The sequence below is a fragment of the Barbatula barbatula genome, assembly GCF_947034865.1.
Source record: "Barbatula barbatula genome assembly, chromosome: 21".
NCBI lineage: Eukaryota > Metazoa > Chordata > Actinopteri > Cypriniformes > Nemacheilidae > Barbatula > Barbatula barbatula.
In genome coordinates this window covers 15,330,803-15,350,446 of record NC_136784.1, presented here as the reverse complement: position 1 = coordinate 15,350,446, position 19,644 = coordinate 15,330,803, and the positions used below count along the sequence as shown (strand labels likewise).

At 37.0% G+C, this 19,644-nt stretch overlaps 3 protein-coding genes across 4 annotated transcripts in view; 1 reads left to right on the top strand and 2 right to left on the bottom strand.

The window, feature by feature from the left end:
* Window positions 1-1,114: 1,114 nt before the first annotated feature.
* LOC306910210 (uncharacterized protein) lies at window positions 1,115-11,968 on the bottom strand. 2 transcript variants are annotated; one of them, XM_079484584.1, is made up of 6 exons: window positions 11,616-11,968; window positions 10,474-10,995; window positions 8,366-8,427; window positions 8,038-8,168; window positions 5,665-5,831; window positions 1,115-2,558 (listed from the first exon to the last, which is right to left on the bottom strand). In XM_079484584.1, exons 2-6 carry the CDS (start codon window positions 10,942-10,944, stop codon window positions 2,388-2,390), a joined length of 1,002 nt encoding a protein of 333 aa, XP_079340710.1. In that variant the 5' UTR covers window positions 10,945-10,995; window positions 11,616-11,968; the 3' UTR covers window positions 1,115-2,387. The 2 variants fall into 2 exon arrangements, with proteins under 2 accessions (XP_079340710.1, XP_079340711.1); XM_079484585.1 differs by having other exon boundaries at window positions 1,125-2,558; window positions 10,474-10,945; window positions 11,616-11,887.
* A 2,209-nt stretch (window positions 11,969-14,177) lies between these two features.
* Window positions 14,178-15,601, top strand: cfap90 (cilia and flagella associated protein 90; the record flags this gene model as incomplete). Its single annotated transcript, XM_079485313.1, has 3 exons — window positions 14,178-14,294; window positions 15,098-15,214; window positions 15,312-15,601. 3 exons carry the CDS (start codon window positions 14,178-14,180, stop codon window positions 15,486-15,488), a joined length of 411 nt encoding a protein of 136 aa, XP_079341439.1. The 3' UTR covers window positions 15,489-15,601.
* A 31-nt stretch (window positions 15,602-15,632) lies between these two features.
* adcy2b (adenylate cyclase 2b (brain)) overlaps window positions 15,633-19,644 on the bottom strand; it is a 56,200-nt gene continuing 52,188 nt past the window's right edge. The window contains exons 19-25 of the mRNA XM_079485312.1: window positions 19,548-19,632; window positions 18,732-18,890; window positions 18,004-18,150; window positions 16,699-16,806; window positions 16,512-16,626; window positions 16,170-16,294; window positions 15,633-16,091 (exon numbers count right to left, since the gene is read on the bottom strand). Of these exons, the coding sequence (XP_079341438.1) occupies window positions 15,903-16,091; window positions 16,170-16,294; window positions 16,512-16,626; window positions 16,699-16,806; window positions 18,004-18,150; window positions 18,732-18,890; window positions 19,548-19,632 (928 nt within the window). The 3' untranslated portion in view covers window positions 15,633-15,902. The remainder of the gene's footprint in view (window positions 16,092-16,169; window positions 16,295-16,511; window positions 16,627-16,698; window positions 16,807-18,003; window positions 18,151-18,731; window positions 18,891-19,547; window positions 19,633-19,644) is intronic.

Below are 19,644 nucleotides of genomic sequence, written 5' to 3'. Positions count from 1 at the left end.
ATTTCAAACTGCTACAGCTTGTACAGGAATAAGCAGCAACAAGATAAACGTTACTGTGCAAAAGTGCTAGGTGGCCCAAACTTAGATTATTTCTGATAACAAGTAATAGAAATAACATGTACATGACAGTAGCTAGCTAGCAAGTTAAAAGTATGTCGAAGAACCTTTACTTGGCTTAACTTAAATGCGACAGCAAAGTTACACGACCCATTCAACAAATTGTTTATTAAAGCGGAGCTATCATGCTATTTCATGCATTATGACTTCGCTACACTGTTAAACGTGTTTGCTTCTCAAGCTTAACATGGTTAACTTGTCAAGTATTTCTGTGCGCGATACACTCCGCCAAGGTTCTTACAGGTTTCAGAATTTGTTTCTGACATGTTTCCTGTTTTCATAAGGGTTCTTAGTCCCTTATTGGACAATTCTACGGGAAAAGTACACCCAGGCGTCATCCAGCACTCGCGAGCGGAGAGGCAACAGTGACCGAAAGGGAACGCCCATCATTGCCGCTAAACTCGGCTGATGGAAGTTGAGGTGTGTTTGTTTGCTCACTGCATTTCAGTGATGAATGTTGTATAAACAGTGGATGTGGATTTGGAGATCGTTTGAAACCGATAGATGGCGCGGTCCCAGCACTAAAAGATGCGGGACATGAACCGCAGGCGGTAAGTCAAACTAAGTCATATGTCTGTTTGTTGTTGGCGTGCGATGAGAGATCACGCGATGATCTATTGTGCACTATTTCTGTAGTTCCGCCCCCCGCACACCTCCAGGAGCTCAACTTAAAATAATCATACAGCTGTATCTATCTTTTATAAATTTGATCAAAATAAATACTCTTCGCAGATACGAAGTATGCAATACTACTCTTTATGTACTCAAGATTCATATGAGATTGGCGGTAACCGTGTCGAACATACAATAAAATAATAGAATTAAACAATATAACTGTCATAAAATAAAATATTGATATAAATTCAAATAAATAGACTATAATATAAATAGTAATATTATTAGCCACTAGCCAGAAAGATCGACAAACACAGACCGGAAGTTAATTTCGGGCAAGACGTATGCGTCCAATGAGACCGTCTATAGAGAACAGATAATTGAATAAGAATGAGTGGTTTACTTGTTTATTTTTTGATGAAAACATAACCAGATTCAACTTTTTAACACATTTTGACCAAGACCCTTAGCGCATGTGACAACACATTTAAAATGATGATAGATACATAATTTCTCATAAAACAATGATATAAAGACATTTTTAACATAAATGCATTAAAGTATTTGACAGACATCTATTTGACGTGTTCTCATCGGGCATTGACATGTGTTTAGTGGTAAGGTATTTGTGGTATTTTTTTCATTTGTGCCGCCTTAAAAGTTTCCACATTTTTATCGTGTTTTATCAAGACTTGTAACTCGTGTAGAAACAGAGTAAATGAGACATTGTTACAGTGTATTACAATCAATACCCATTTCAAAATGTGATATTTTTTTATTCATTTTTTCAACACAATAACGTACCACAGAGACGAGTTCATTGACGGATTTCAGTGTACTGTTGCATAATTTTCATTCTATTATAACCAACACTCTTAAGATTCATATGGATGACATACACATGTACAATACGCGTGCAATTCGCATTCATCATTTACCAACGACAACACAAACCTAATGCACAAAATACATCCTGAAATCTAAACATGCTGAACAGTAAAGATCTGCATCTGTAAAAACAGTACTTGTGTTCATTTTGTCTATTCAAACCACGTCTGTATATTTTGAACGGGTTTATAATGTCAGTGTACGATCTCTTTGTGTGACTTGATACTGATGTAAATGATCTAAATTTAGCAAGTTCAGTTTGCAATACGTTTTAGGTAAAAAAAAGAAGTAGATAACAGAAGATTCTAGGAATAATTTGTGTGTTACAGCTATACATTTGATTCAATGAATGGTTTGACCCTGGCTTAACCCAAACTGCCATTCTCGTAGAACCGGTTTTTTCTTTGTTGCCATCAACATGCCATTTATTCCCTATCAAGACTATCAAATGGTCTCTACTGAGAAACTAAGAAAATCCCCGAATTAACCTCTTTTCATATAATAATATTTACAGTAAACACAACATGACCCTTAAAGACTTTTCACCATTCATTCACGTTTAAACCAGTCACATCGTCACTCCAAAAATGTATTAATTTCCCTTTCTCTAGACAACAATTCTTCAGTAGTTAACATAACTTAATATCTCTCTTAGGAGACTAGATTTGCGTATCTCCTTTCAAACTATCCCATGTATCTCATCTCAAGGTCTTTTGAGTGTTTAAGATGACCTCGTCCTGGTTGGTTTGGCTCTGCCCAGTTTTGATCTAGTACGATTCCTTCAGCAGTGTGATGTAGATCTCAGAATGAAGGAAACGGGGGTAACAGTCCATTTCCAGGAGGCAGTAGATACGCTTCTGGGCGTGAGACAGAGAGGTGTGTGATGGTGCTTTTAAGAGCTCCATGGTCAGTTCTCTCGTCTTACCTTCAAGATTGACCTAAAAGTGAGTAAGAGAGAGAATTGTAATGTACATTTGCAAGAAACAGCCATTAAATGAAAAGTTCAGGACTAAAAGGCACAATAATAAAGTACTATTAAAATAGTCCATACAGTATGTCTGATAGGAGGGCTGTCACAATTATATAATATTGCTATTACCATGGTTATTTGACCAAACTGCAATTATCACAGATAACAGAAATTGACATCTGGCTATATGAGTCATATCAACTTTGTATATTGTTACAAATGACATAAAAACTATTCAGGAACTTAATCCAGGCACCTAAATATAGAAGTAACACAAATATAAATACAGTCAATTAAGAATAAATATTTTCATTTATTAAGTATTTGGTCTAAAATGTAAAATACTTGATGCCAATAAGAAAGCATAATAGTTGTACATTTGATAAAGAAAGTGTTTTTAGAAGGCATGTTGTATGCATTGAAATGTTCATGAATTGATAGCGGTTTGTCCTGTAGGCAGCATCGTCTCAGCTAGCTGTGATTCAATCCGTGTATGTATACGTGTTTTTTGCTAATGCGCCCGCAGGTGGCTCACGTGAGTTTTCACTGACAACAGAACCAGGAACTGCTGTATAATCAAGCACCGTTAAAGCATCACTGTAGTTTTTCGACCGTAAAATAATGTCTCTAAAATGATTTCAGTGATAGAATAACTCTCGACCGGACGAATTCTACTCGCGCTGCTACCTGGGCTTACAGCCACACTCTGTAAATTCTGTGCTCGGGTCCGTACACAAAGCCCGGCCCATGCCCTGCGGAAGAGGTTTCCCAATGACGTTTATGCCTTTGATGGTTCCACCACAGCCACAACTGCCTAGTAAACATTCACATGGATTGCGTTTTTGACACTGGTAACAGACAACTGCGCTTATCAACCACATGGGGGAACCCATGAGCAAGATTTCTGTAGTGTTGCTTTAATTGTAATTATGTCAAAATATGTTTGTTTTGTTTTAAATGAAACATGTAATCCAGGCAGTATCCTCTTTTTTACAAAATGTAACTGTAATCTGGTTTTCAAGTAAAGCACATGTAATCCGTTACTCCCAAACATTTTCTTCACAAATAATTTCATACTTGAGGGTGTTAACTGTATTAATGTTATACTGCAAGTGACAAATATACAAGAAAATAAACAAACAATGTGTTATGCACAAAATATTACGACAATTTGTATTATCTGTCATTATTGTCAAACTCTTGAGATAAACCTGATCTCAATTATTTATTAGACAAATTTCATAATTGTAATAGCCCTAATGTCTGGTACATAATTCAAAGCTTTGGTCAATATCTGGATGCCTCTGTTGTATCTCAACATTTATTTCACATGCATTGACAAAACACAAGAACTAATAATGATTTATAAAACGGTAAATTCTGGTCCGTGATTCTGATTGGTTAAACCCATTATAAAATATTCAAATTTACAACTGCAGATACTGCAGCCTAAGTATCAATGTTGCTGCATCTGTGTTGCTGGCCGAGCGCTCTTTAACAGCCACAACTGCTTCTGAGGAACTACTTTGTTTGAAAGAAGAAGACTTTTATTAATATAATGACATCTTATTTTGCTGCGTTTCATTTTATGAAACCTTGCTAGGCATATGGAATAACCATTTTAAATGATTGGTTTAGTTTGACATCATGACGTAAAACCTGGCTGGATGTGGCTTGATGCTCCTTTTTTGATTTGTAGGCAAACAGGACTGAAATCGGAAAACTATAGACCAGTTTTCAGAATGTAAACAATACTGGTCCATATTTAGTTGTGATACGAGTACACTGAACTTACAGTCAAGTTGACGTTTTGATATGGTGTTATCCTGGTCGAGGTATAGAGAAAATGGAAACGGTGGGAAAACATGCCCCACAATATTAAAGTTTCACAGATAAAGGGACTCATCGGATCAGGTATTCTACTGTCAAAGTTTGGTGAGCCTGTGTTCTCACTTTCCTGTTATCAGCCAACCGAACACCAAAGTGACACTGTGTGTTTCTCTACTTTAAAGCTGCAATACGTAACATTTTCAGTAAAACATTAACAAATATTAGTAACCGAGCAAGTAAATTAAAGATCAGTGTTGAAACTGTCTCCTTACCTTATCACGATTCACAATGGTAAGCTTAAAATAATGATTTGTCATTTGAGCTGCTTGGTACGATTTTGCAGCAAATTCACAGGAAATCCAAACAATAATTACGGTTAAATAAGTAACCTGCAATGTTATATCTTAAACAGAGATTGTTATATAGAGGCAAAAGTTGTAGATTGCTTGTAAGAAGTTGTTATTTGTAGTTATAACTGTCGCTTTTTTATCTTTCTTTCTTTTCTGACTTCTGCCATCAACAAGGAATTTTCGCCTACAAAACTGCTGCTTACTGGACCACCCACTGTAAACCCTTGAGATGTGTGCACATGAAAATCCCAGTGGATCAGCAGCTCTTGAAAAACTCAAACCGGCACTCGCGCCAACAATTCAAGTGTTCAGATGCAAATGCGTCAAACGACTTGTCGTCTACAGTAAATGAGCATTTTTCATCTGGCTCCAACATTTACTTTTTTAGCAATACCAGATATTTCAGACTGGTCAGAGTGGTATTTAGTAGCTTTTAAAGCTAAATTATTTGAGTATGAATACTATGTGTGGAGAGCATTCACTCAAGATCATCATACCATTTTGACTGTTTTGTATCTGATACCATGTTGTGTTGATTCGAACTTTAACAGATCTTCCTTACCAAGTCACCAAGTCTAAATGCATTGACTTGCTGCCATGTGATAGAATCATTAGATATTTGTGTTAACAAGCAATTGTATAACCAGGTGTACCTAATGTACATTTTATTTGGATCCTATTACAAAACTATCACATGGCTCCAAACTAAGAGTTACAGTTCTTTTATATTTTATGTGATACATTTTTCTTTTAGCATGACGGCCTCAATCCCTATTTACAGTACATGCTTTTCTTTTGTGTTTTCATGCAACTGAGGAAAGTGGATTTTCATTTTCAAACCATTCCTTCTAATAAGATGCAGACAGAATAACAGCCACATATAGATGAATGTACCTCTCTGGGAGCACCCGGCTGAATGTAGGTCTCAGTAATAGCCTTCGCCCGCCTCTGCAGACTGAATTTGTTGGACGACTGACTGTACTGCTCACAAGCCATGTAGAACTGCAGGTTTTCATCGCTGAACTCGGATCGTAGGAACGCTTCAAACACCGTTACTCCCACTAAAGGACAGGTGAGGCCAGCGGGTTCAGATCATGCAAGAGAAAGAACCTTAATCAACTTTTTTCAATAACATATTTTTCTGTTTACGAATCGGAGGGGTGTACAGGCTCAAATGACTAGTTCACAAACGTGTATTACTGCCACACACCCACTTATACCACTTGGCCACAAAAATGTGAAAAAAAAGCTCTTTGAACTTTATACTCTTTATACTGTATCTTAAGGGTTTATCTGACACATGCCTTACCTCTGATTTTCTCAAAACTCCAAGGGTTGCGACATATTCTCGAGAGAAACGTGAAAGGGGAATAGTTGCATCATACCTGTGTTCCCACATTTAAAAGCAGATATAGAAGAACACCCATTTCACGTGGAAAATTAGCATAGCTATGCTAACTGTTTTGGCACATAGCAGTAGCAGTTTGGTTTAAAAATGACTATAGGGTCAAATGGCTAACTACCTTAAAACAAATTATATATATATATTTTTTTTTTTTTTTTACATAAAATGGAAAAAGACCACAAAGATGGCGAATACTAACAGAATAAAATGATGAAAATGATAGAATAAACAATTTTTAAATCTTCCCGAAAAACATGGAAGTCTTCATGGTTTTCAAGAAGTAATAGTTCTCATGAAAAGTGCCTATTTTGTACTGTATGGTATTTCCAAATAACAGTGACACAGAGTGGACCAAATTCGTGACTTCTTGTTATACTTTGACCAAACGCCTGTCTCGGCTGTTACTGCCAGTGTATTATTAGATTTTATTAGGCAGCCTGACACAATGACGAATATCTTTCCATAAAGGGACAGAACGAAAAGAGAAAACCCAACAAAATTGTTAAATAAATAGATTCACGTCAATTCCCATTATGGAGAAACCAGAACTTTATTGAAGTTCTACTCAACCGCTCTGCCTGAGTAGATTCACTTCAGAAACGAACATGACAAGATGTGTTAATCATTAAATACCTGAAATACAATCATCACTATAGAATCATGCCGTCTGGTGTTAATACAAGCATAACAGCGGCCGGTATGTATCATTAGTACACTGTTTACACAGCACAAGCTGCATGCACTAAAAGTATAACTCATGCAATAAATAATGTAACTGACTGATGAAGATGTCGTTTTTATTCGAAAATCCTGTGCTGTTTTGATCTATTGTTGGGTCAAATATGGACAATCCCAATTGTTGTGTTGGAATTAAAACATATTGTGTTCGCTCTTAAAAAAAGGTGCTTCCAAAGGTTCTTTAAAGCCATAATTAAAGAACCTTCAACATTCGAAGAGCCTTTCTGTCTTACAAAAGGTTCTTCAGGTTATAAAAAGGTAAGAAAGAGATGCATCTTTAAAGAACCTTTTGCTAATCGGTTCTTTGTGGAACCAAAAATTGTTATTCTATAGCATCACTGTAAAGAACCTTTTAAGCACCTTTATTTTTAAGAGTGTCGTTTCAATCAAATTTTTGATCAAATATAGATATTTTCCTTCTTATATGAAGGAAGCGAGACATAAACGTTAATAGCACTGTAAATATGGATATTTCACTTAAACACATCAGTTCGCTTCAGAATACCTGTGTTAAGACAGACAATTCTTTGATGGATAGATACATTTTTTGGAGCTTCAAAAAAGCAACACCTGTTCACTCCCATTCTACCGCTTGGGGGCTAAATGATACGTGTTATCGACTCTGACTGGATTATTCTTCCTGAAAAACCATATTCAGTTGGGAGTAAAACATGGGGGAAATTTTATTTGGTAGTGAAATATCCCTTTAACGCTAAGAGGAAGGAGATTAGTGGGTTTTAATTATGTAATAGATGCGTTTTACCACAAAACCACAACACATTGAACAAAGCACTTAATAAACTCTCCAATAAAGGACCTACATTAACTGTTTACATGATCAAATATTCTCTAATAAACAAGGTGTGGCTCTCAGCACTTACAACAATAACAGTCATCCACATTCTCACATTTCAGAGTTCCAGGTCAAACATATTCTAGCATCACATTACGTTTCTTCTATTTCGTATTGCAAACGTTTACATAACATTTATTCATTTAGCAAAACCTTTTATCCAAAACGAATAACAAAGGCGTCTAGCATTTTGTTGAGGAGCTAAAACCTTTTGACCAACTGGCTGTTGACTCGAACAGTTTGTAGAAGTAGTAAATGACTGAGCGCTCACCTCTGCTGTCCAACAAAGCCTCAATAGACTCGGCCCAATGTTCCAACTCTTTCCTGCTGAGGCGAGCTTTACTGTGGCCCACCTCACTCCACTGTCTCAGGAAAGGCATTCGAGAGCGCCTCTCCTTCGCACTGAGAGAAACGAGAGGGTTAGAGCATCCGTGACAGAAATCTGCTAAAAAAATGTGTGGAATCAATAACAGTCGGCCAAAATAAGGGGTTGTTTTGACGCAAGGAGGGATCGAAAGACAGAGGCTGGCCAGAGGCAAAAACAAAGATCTTATATCATACTGTACTGTAGAAACTGAAGATATATGATAATATATTACCTGCTTACGTTTTCCCTGTGCTCTGCACTTGTAAGATTCGAATGTGAGGACTGTGGTGAACCCTTTCAGGCAAAGAAAACAAAAAAACAAGGGTTCAAAACATCATATACACAAAATTGACATGAAACTTGCTTGATTCAAGACTTTAAGGAAGTTATGGTTTACACAAATGTTCCATTACATAAACAAACATCACACAGGCATTACGACACGGAAAGCGTTCTGACAATGTCAGATTAGCCAGATACCAAATTAATCTGGACTCTTTTCTGTGTGTTTCGCAGTATCTTGCAACATTGTCACGGATTTTCAAAAATGCCTCAACAATGGTATTCCCATGTACAACATTAGAACATGTAGTTCCCTTTTCACAATTTTGTTCTGCTTTTACTTGAACTCAGATAGAAGAATTAAGAGAGGTATAGAGGAAACGAATTGACAGAGAACGTAGTCATGCAATATAAAGCAAACATGTTTTTTTACTAAATTGAATTTTTTAGGGATTTGATGAAGTATTTCTTGGAGCTGAAGCTGTACCACTGACACACGGCCATTTGTATCAACTACTGTACAAACCACAAATTGAGCTCCCCATCGCTTTTTTATGTGATCATATCCATAGTTGTGCTTGGACAATGATTCATAAATTCAGCAGATGAACACAATCATAAACGTATAGATGCTGCATTGCTAGCTGAATCGTGGGTCATAGATGTTTCCCTCTACAGTCCTATAAGCACATTTAAGTCTTTATTTTACTTCCCTGAAATTGTTAACTATTGAAATCACTTAAATATATGTTAATGTGCTATTATTCCACCGGAAAAAACATTTGATGTGTATAGACTACTTTACCAATGGTCCAGAAGCACGCGGAAGCATGTGTAGTTTAAAAAAATGAAACTGGAAGTGCTTCTTTGGACCGGTCATAGATGGCAAAGATACTGTATGTCTGTAAGATTTCTGTTAAAGATCTTGAAAACATCTGATAAGAAACCTTTAAGAAACGTCTTAAAAACGTTTTAAAATCAGTGCTGTCAATCAAAAAGAAATGTATCGGTTTAACTACACATTTTTTCTGTGATTAAACACGATTTATTGCACATAAGATTCATGTTTTTAAATAAATGTGTACATTCTAATCATTTCACATTTAGTCGCCAAATGAATGTAGAAAGAATGGATTTCTTTTACATACATGGCAGGAGTCAGAGCAGCAGGTTTGAGGCCCCTTTAAGAGCCGCTGCTCTACGCACAATCTGACGCGCTTTTCCATTTTCGCTACACTTTGCATTTATTTAATTTGAAATCTGTGCTTACGCAAATACTAAACAAAACAGGTTTTCTGGCATAATCTTGTGTGATTCTATTCATTCAAGCACGAAAGAGGTCTTAATACTGATTCGCTCATGTCTGACAGAGATTGACTGACATAGCTTTTAGCCTGTGACTGTATACCAGACTGGACTGCTGTCGCATAGTGCCGCATACCATTTTCAGATTTTAACTGAAGATTATTAGGGCACACGAATGTTAAAAAGAAAATGACCCACACTTATAAACTATTTGCAATAAACGCTGCAATATTTCATGAAAAAAATAACCATTGTCATTTGCAATTTCACTGGGACTTTAAAGGCTTTTACATGAATGAGAGCGTGATAACATAATATAACGCTGGACAAAGAATGACAAAATAACATAAACGGTTGCTGTTTTAATTGCGTTAAATATTTTAACACAATCTGAAAAAAAAGGATTGCATAACGTTGACAGCCCTTCTTAAAACGTTTAAAAAACATAGCAACAACGGCTTACATACTTTACATACATTGTAAAGTATATCATAAACATCTAACAGACATCTGAACTGTCAGGAAACGTCTAAGAGACATACTGCAGATAAAAAAAGCAAAAATGCATCTTGCAGACATCTCAAAGACATTAGTGTGCTGTCTTGCAAAATGGTCTGTAGGGCAGCAACTGGCCAAAATGGTAATTCATTTGTCAAAATAATTGATCAATAAATGTTTTATTTAGTTCTAGCGTTTCTGTAGCGTAAAAAACTGAAACAAGAAGTGAAAAAAGAAAATGGGATAAACTCTTACTTGTGCAAACAAACTTTTGATGTGTAATTTTGCAGCTGCTAACTTGGCCCGAGCTTGTTGGCGGTGATAATGGGGAGGTCTCAGGGAGGCCGGCGAATGGCTGGATTTGAGTGTGGACGATGGCGAGTGGGAATGGTTGTCACACTTTCCCATACTCTCAAAGCTTCCTTTGGCGTTCGGGGCGAGCTGGCTGTCACTGTAAGCTTTGAAGCTCTCCTTAAAGTTTGTGACTTTCAAGAAATCATTTTCCGAACCATTGAGGTTTTCCATACTAATGCTCTGATCTCGGTTGAGTTCTCCTTTTGTATTTTTGGCAGCACTCGCTGACTTCGCATCTGGGGTGCAAGGATATGACGCTGGAGCGCCATCATGCTCCTCAGACACGTCCAGGGTCCCATCTTCATCCTCTTGCCGCCGAGTTGAGTAGTCGAGATCCAACAACGCACCCTCTGAACTAAACTTTCGCAGCATCCTGTTGAATTAAAAGCGTAGAGAAGGAAAGATAGAAACGATGCAAAAGGCCTGAAGAAAAGGAGATCAGTGAGAACGAGAGAATGACATGATTATACAAACGGTACAAACTGAATAGATGATGATTCCAGTGTATCATTCTCATATAACTTATCACAACCAATATTATTAATTTATTGTGTTTTTTTTATTTGAATAAATTAGCTTTATGGCAGAATCAGTCATTCCATCTCTTAAGGAAATGATATAGTTTTGCTAGAACTAAAATACTATGGTTACTTGTGAACGGTTATATCTAAGTGGGGAATTTAATAAGTGACGCAAACACCTCGTTACGTATTTCCAAAGTTTTGCTTTAGGCGTAACATTGTTTGCCTGTGAACACTTCATGTTATGAAAGTTACAATATAACCAACAGCTCAGAACATTGAGTTTGCGGCTATTCAAGCGAAGTCAATTTCTCCGAGACTACACACAGCTAGCGAAAACGCGACGCGACGCACCAGGACGCTTTCAACGAACAAACAAATACGTCAAAGACAATGAAGGTCTACATGGCAACGTGCGCGAAATGTTTCGTTATTTCAATAGTGAGGGTTTCGCTGTGTGTAAACAAACACGTAAACAACAAATCTGACATCTGGGTTCACATATATAGCCTATATATGTACCTTATGATAAATCCTGTGCTCGTCTCCTCATGACAGATCCTTACACGGCCGAACGCCTCGGAGTCGTTTAACGCGTTTTGCGGAGTCGGTATTCACATTGAGTAGTTACAGGCGATTAGATCCGTTTCAAGTCAAGTGTACGGAGTCTTCGTGTGGCCGTCAAAAATCATGCCTTTCCTGTCCCTCTTTTTCATTTTACTCTTGAATGACATAAGCAACGCCTATTTTCTTTTGTCACACCCATAGTTCAGTCTGAACTTGCCCTCCGTACTACACGAGTGTCCGAAAATGACACGGAATGCGCTCGTGGAAGCAAAGTGGCAACTGAAGCATTCGCCCAAAATACCGCAGATATAGTTACGGCGGCAAACCCGTGAAGAAAATAAGGAAAGCAAAATGACAGAGTTAAAGAGTTTAACATCATACTGTTTGAAAGTGATATAGGATATAAGGCTTTGTTTTCTATACAACTAGTAGGACCATTGTGTTATAAACATAAGCAACGCCTAGTTAGTTTAGCGTTGGCACAAATACCGGGTTAAAAAGCGGGGTTGACAGGTTGACAGGTCGCTGTGACGTTGACATTGAAAAATAAGTTTTCAACACTTTTAAGGAGTCTTATTTGTTCACGTTGAGTTATGAATGATTACAGAAGGTGTTTAAAGGTAGACGTAGCAAAGTATAGACTTCTTCAATAATCAAGTCTTCAGTAAATAATAGTACAAATTCAGTAACACTATTGTAAGCTTGTGATAGGACCATAGCAGTAATTCAGTAAGACATTTTAAAAGGTTTAGCAATCCCTAACTATTTAGAACCGTTTGTGTTTATACGTTAAGGTTATTGTTAAGTTGGTTTATCGTGATTCAGAATCAGAATCAGAAGAGCTTTATTGCCAAGTATGCTGGTACACAAATTCATTTTCTTTGGAGTTGGAGCTTCAAGTAGCCTACACACATTCAACACAAAGACAAGAATAAATGTAATTAAGATTGACAGTGTAAAATATAATACCAGATATGAATGTATAAAATAAAGACAATTGTACAGAAAATGGGACTAATAACATATAAGAGACATTGTACGGGGTAGTATTGTTTAATTTTGTATATCTACAGATGGTATGTTAACTTATTGTTGTGCATAGAGGCAGTGTTATGTACATAATTATTTATCTAAATTTAGTTATGTTTTTAATATAAACAACTGGAAACGTAATTAAATATAAAATGTGCCACTAGGTAATAAGACGACTTTTTAACCATACTTTGTGGGACTTTTATTTTGGCGCATTACTCTACATCTCAAGCTCATTCGATAGATGGCGCTGTTAACCAACATATGTTTATAGACTAACGAGAATAGTTCATTTGACATCATATACAGACCCAGATATAAGATTCCCAAGACCATTCAAACTGTAATAAAAGTGTCACCGTTGACTACATAAGCACAGCTAGATGTGAAGGTCCCGCATGGCATTTGGGCATCTGTCTGTGTTTAAAGGTGCAGCGTTTGCATGTCATTCCACAAAGTCCCAATACTATAAATAACAGTAACCATTCTCCATCTCCCTCTTTTCATCCTTACCTTTATGTCTTTAAGCCGCAAGTCTTTTCCAAAGAATGCCTTATATCCAAGCTTTGAAGCACACGGTAAAGTCCCTGAAGAACTTTGGTCTAAGAATTTTATAATTGCCTTGGTGATGATATACAATCTTAAATACTATTGTTAATTGTTAGTACCAAAATACTACTAAAAATGAGAACAATGAGCACATTGTTCCTATTTATGTTTAAAGAAGAATCTAAGGAGAAATTACATCTGGGGCATCTTCTCGGCTGGTGCCCATGGTCCTTACATATTGTCTTGTAATCTATTTAATTTACAACTAATCATTTTATATTTTAGCAATATATCTTGAACAAAAGTTGTAAAATGAAAGTGAAGGGAGATCAGGCAATATAGCCATTAAAAGAACATTATAATGATTTTATGTGATGTTCAGAATATCCAAAAGCCTGCATCCAAAAGTGTTTCATTGATCATTGACCAGACCAGATAACAGGCAGGGTTTAAATGACTTATTTTATCGCATTGTGAAGTTAAAAACGTATCAATAGTCTACTATACGTATATATCTATATTCAACGAAGCATTTTCAGAACTGCTTGAAATAATTGATAAAACGCCAATGCATCCTTTTGATCTTCAATAAATGTGAACCAGCGGTTAAACATCGACATTATAAAAACGTATTGTACATTTACTCAACCCTTCACATCCTTAAAAAATAACATTTTAAATGCTATTTATTGATAAGACAAATTATCCAGAACCTATAAGCATTGCACGCACGTGCTGCGTTTACATGATTTGTCAGAAATGTCCAAAGAAATGTTTCAACGATTTCGTCCATGATTCCTTTAAGCTATTTAATTTCGATCCAAATGTCAATCATTCATCGATTTCATTACAGTAGTCTACTGTATCCTAGCAACCGCTGACGCTAAACTGCGCCGTCGTACTTGATCCTCTCGTGCGATCAAAGCTCGATTAGTAATGGATGCATCACTCGAAGCGAAGTCCAGACCTCTTTCTACTCTGTCTGTCTTCAGCTTTATACCACCAAGACGGACAGAGACCAAAGAAATGCGATATTTCAACAACATCACAAAGGTAAGATCAAACCTGGCAGCTTTTACAGAGAGCAAACAAAACGCTGTGTTTATAACGGTAGCATTATTTACATTCTCTTTACATTTCCATGTAACGTATCAATAAATAATGTTTCAAAAATGGTTATCATTTGGTAGGAACATCTGGCCCGAAGTTAAAGTCCCAGTGAAATAGAAAATTGCAGCGTTTATTGTAAAAAGTTTATGAATGTGGTCATTCGCTTTTACAACATCGTGTTATAATCTTTAGTTACAGTCTGAAAATACACTTCCGTCCTGAAATGACCACCCATCTTAGATGTCAGACGGCTTGGGCGGAGCTTGTTAACTCCCCCCCCCCCCCTTCAACTGTCCATTTCAAAATGCAACGACTGTTTTCGCAGAGAAAGAGGAAAGCCACGCCCATTCTCATTTAAAATTCAATTTCACTTGGAAATGCGACAAAATACGGAAGTTACGATCTCAACTTCCGGTCTGCGTTTGGTCATCGGTCTGGCTAGTGACTACTAATATATCAATTTATTTGATACTTACATTTGATGTTAATATATTGATGTATTGATATCTTATTGTATATTAACAGCAGCAATACATTAATTTAACACCACTCAACAGTTTGGGTATTCATTCTTTGCAGAGGTCTACCAGAAGTGAAGTTTGGGCCACATAATGTTTGTTTATGTTGTTGCCCCTGAAACAGTCTATACAGTGGCCTCATAAAGACACCCAGGCAACACAAATTAAATAACAAATATAAAATCAAACAAATTCTAACATGCACGACTGATTTTTCTTATACCATAGGCTTCAGAAATGTCTTTGTATGACTGCATAAATCAAAGCTTAGAAGGTTACGACAACAAACTCCACAGAGACGACCGGACACATGCTAAAGCCCGCGGCCTAGACATCTTCAGCGAGGTGAGTTTCCAACTCATTTATGTTGCCTTTGTAGATAAATAAAATGCAGTGAAGATGCAGTAAAGAATGGGTCCCTGTGTATTTTATCTCATGGTAGGAGTCAAGCAGACCAGTTCCTATTCTGTCTTCTTCTGTGTATGGACGTTTTACACCATCACAACATGACATGGGGAAGACATTTACTCGTGTCGCCCACATTCGCTCGGACTTCTACAGCAAAAATGGAATCACCTGGACAGTGGAGGAGGGTTATGGATCCGTGACACCCGTCTGACGTGCTGTAGTGTCAGTGACAATATAAAAATATGAATAAACACTATATGTGTGTGTATACATTTGTATTGCAATTTTGTAATTGGTTTATTTATTGTTGTGTGGTTGTACCGCTTTCACAGTTTGAGAAAAAAAGACGCTTGGACATTTATATAGAAACTTTAATGGATACCAAAATGATAGCATCAAAACATGGCCACCTTTGTTAATATTCCTTTATTTAAAAAAAATATTTTAAATAATGGATTGCGCGAAACACAGTTATGATCAGTTACACAGCCATTCATTACTTATAAAGCAATGCAAAAACATCTTGTGCATGTGGTCCGAACAGCTCTATATTAGTCCTACATTGGGTTGGGGTGGAGTATTTAACTGTACACATACTGTACAACTGTAATCAATCGCTGTTTGATCAAAACGATTCTTGTGTGTTTTTGTGTGACTGAGGTTCAAGGCATACATTCCCCTGTGATAAAGATCTGGTCATCTCTGTGTGAACGAAGAAGGTCTTGAGTTCCCCCTTTCCTTTAACGTTGATGATCCCTCGACAGGAACATATGTAACCTAACGTCTTCAGGATCCGACTAGTCTCCTCTGTGACCTGGAGAAGAAACACAGATTATTAGATCCAGTGAAAGAGATGCTCATCAATAATTCAACACAAACCGCATCGATCTACCTGGATCTTCCCCAGTACCCCGGTGCTTTCCATTCGACTAGCCACGTTTACCGTGTTTCCCCAGATGTCATATTGTGGTTTCTGTGCTCCGATCACGCCCGCGATAACCGGCCCGTGGTTTATTCCTGACGATAGAGGCCGGAAACATTTAAAACTTCAGGAACGTATCCACCCACAGACCGATAACAGCGTAACTGGGAGTGAGTTCCTATAGCCCAACTTTTTCATATTTGACAATGCCAAGATCATGGGCTTGGTTCGAAAGCACTTTGCCCTGGATAAAATGGTCTGCCAATGCATAAATGTAAACGTAATGGAAATGCACTTATAGGCTCTGCTTACCCACTCGCAGTCTGAAGTCGTTAAAGGAGTGCTTGTTGATGACGTCAAGCTTCCCCACCAAAGCAAAAGCAAACTCCACCATTGTTCCGATGTGCATATACTGTCGGTCATGGTCCTTTGGAATAAACAAAAAGCTTCACAGGCACTTGCAATTAATTTTGCAGTTATTAGAAAAAAAACTATCTACCTGTGCATGTTCTGGTCCGGGGGTCACATTTAGCCCCGTGGCAGCCATGTATGTGCTGCCAATGGTTTTGATCTTCTCAACGCCACTGAATTTGGGCTTTGACAGCAGCTGTCAGGTACAAGAGTATTATTTTGAGTCAAATCCGGAGCAGCAATAATTCTATTATCACAAAATGTATCTGCCGTCTTTAACATAAGTCCGTTAAACATCACAACTGTTAAGTATGACGTCATTCATATTTGAAAAACCCTTTGCCAAGACCTACCTTCTATAGTTACAGCTGCAAGTTTTCATGCAACCTTTACTGTATTTGAATATCAATGTTCAGTATTTTCAATTCAATTTTAATAAACAGGACGTACACCGACTTTCATTAGACAACAGCAAATGTTTATCTGTCAGTATGGTCAAAAGGTCACATTGGACTTTAAAGGAATAGTTAACCATAAATATGATGTCATTATTTATTCACCCTCGTGTCATTTAAAACATGAGTATCTGTGGAACACAAAAGAAGATATTTTAAGAAGAGTCCATACAACGGAAGTGAAAGGGGGCCAATGTTGTTTGGCTGCCAGCGTTCTTCAAAATGTTTTCTTTTGTGTTCTGCAGAAGAAAGAAAGTCATACAGGTTTGGAATGACACACGAGTAAGCAAACGATGAACATATTTTCATTTTTGGATTAGCATGAAATACATCAAACCCTTCAGCAAAAATGCTACAACAGTTTATGATTTCACTTAATAAAACAAAACATTTCAAATACGTGACTGACTCCATAATGGCGCTGTATTTGATGTAAATACAGTAAGTGAAACTGAATATTGGGTAGAAAAGGGTGTGGCTTGATCTTTCCACTGAATTATTCCACTCATCATTTATAATATATATATATTTTTTAATATTTACTAAATCGTTTTTGTGGATTGCTATGCATGGATAAATAGTTTACCACAAAACCAATAATGTCCACTTAAAGTATAAATGCTAAAAAAATAGGATCCATTTTGATTTCACACCTTAAATATACTAAACTGATTTAGCTTTGATTTATGCTCAGATTTTGCCCAGATTTTCAGTCTGGACCAGTTGCAGAAATTCTGTGCCAGCCTGCAGCTTTGATCAGTAAGTGTGTTTCTATCTGAAACTTTCAAAAAGTTTACAATTGTACGATGTCTATTTTGAAAAACAATCGGTTGTAGTGTATTCCAGCCATAAAACAGTTATATCTTACTTTAGCTTTGCTATGAAATCAACATTTTCGAACTGTAATATGATTATGAAGGTGTTTGTTTATTTTGTACCTCATCAAAATCTGCTATAATCTCATTGAGGAGTCTCAGACACTCCAGTCCCTCCTTATTGACATCTGATTCTGTGTAAAATTCCTTGAAGTCTGGGATAGAGGCGAACATGACGCACACCAGATTGTACGACTGGTGGTAGAGGTCCTGTCGAAAAGAAATATAATAAAGTTATGACACGGAAAGCTCGTATTAAATTTGATATTATATACATGATGAACAGGCCCGGTACTAGGCTGGCTCGACTGGGGGAGGGCTATCACATATTCGTGTTGGGCAGATATAGAATCATAGTTCATTGCATGCATCATTTTTACATTTGTCTGTGATCAAATTGACAGATAATTGTTAAATAGATAATACAAATAAGTATAAAGTAAGTATTTAATAATAAGTATTTCATTTTTAATTATTGTAATTTCAAGATGGATATTTTTGGAGAGGATATGCTACCCTAGCCCCCACAGACACGGCCCTGTGTGTGAATATGTTTCAAGTGAATAAAAGTTAAAATACATTTTAGTCATTTAGCAGAATAATATTTTTCATTATGAGTCGCAATCATGTCCATGAAATAATAATATGTAATAATTGTGTAGCCTACATTTTCCAACCATCAGGCATCTGCTGCTACTCCAGTCAACGTGATCACGAATAATTTAAGAACTTCATTATCTTATCGTTCATTATAAAATGAATGGACATGGACTATAGATTGAGAGTCTCACCTCATTCTTCCAGTTACGACCCAGGAAATGTTCAGCCACATGAGCAGGTAGGACATTCTCCAGAAGCACCCGGTTCAGGTTCTCCATGGTCTCGATCTCCTCGCACTCCTTCTTAAACTTGTTCCTCCAGAGGAAGTCTAACCTACAGTAATATTCATTCTGTTACAAGAGGACAGAAGTAAAGAGATGGTACACATTTGATCACCTCGTGTGGCTTTAAAGATGACAAAGAAAGCAGAATTAAATGCACACAAGGACAGTTCAAATATATTTACAGATTGTTCTAGAATAAAGGGACGTTATTATGAAACATTTCTTTAATTTTCTCTGTGTGACGCTTTTGTGTTTGACCGTGATTTCAACACGGAAAAGACTTTTAAGCAGACAGATTTTCCAAATTTGTGGAATTGGCACAAATAAGTGTATTGAGAGTCATTCATAACTCGTTTTTTTGTCTCTCAACACGTTGGAGAAACATCTGTCCTTAGGTTACCTATCACCTGATCAGACACTACATTCTCCAAGAACGTATTAGCTGTGCATTTCAAATACAGAATTCAGACAAGTGTATTGTCTGAGGACAAACAGTCCTTCAAAAGCAAGAACAGAACGTCTGACCCACGGCCGACCTGCTGAGATTGTGAAAGCGTTTCTTAAAGGTTAGAAAACATGCAACATGTTTTGTACTAGATTTGATGTGTTTTCTTATAGGTGCATGTAATAAACCATTTACATTCAGATATTCACAGAGCCAGAGGTTGTGTTTAGTCAATGCACAGCACGTAGAGACACTTTGGGTGGTTGGAAGAGACTCACCTGCCTCGCCAACACGAGCAAAGTGATGAAGAAAATGAACAATGATACAGAGCCCATGGTCTTCAAATCTTTAAGAACACCCGGTCTGAAAACAAAC

What these genes read in the sequence shown, in the direction of transcription:
- LOC306910210 (XM_079484584.1), bottom strand. Translation starts at nt 10,944, where the DNA reads ATGCTGCGAAAGTTTAGTTCAGAGGGTGCGTTGTTGGATCTCGACTAC. An exon ending in TCAAAAGTTTGTTTGCACAA is followed by an intron (nt 8,428 to 10,473) that starts GTAAGAGTTTAT and finishes TTTGCCTGAAAG; the next exon opens with GGTTCACCACAGTCCTCACA. An exon ending in CACAGGGAAAACGTAAGCAG is followed by an intron (nt 8,169 to 8,365) that starts GTAATATATTAT and finishes CGTTTCTCTCAG; the next exon opens with TGCGAAGGAGAGGCGCTCTC.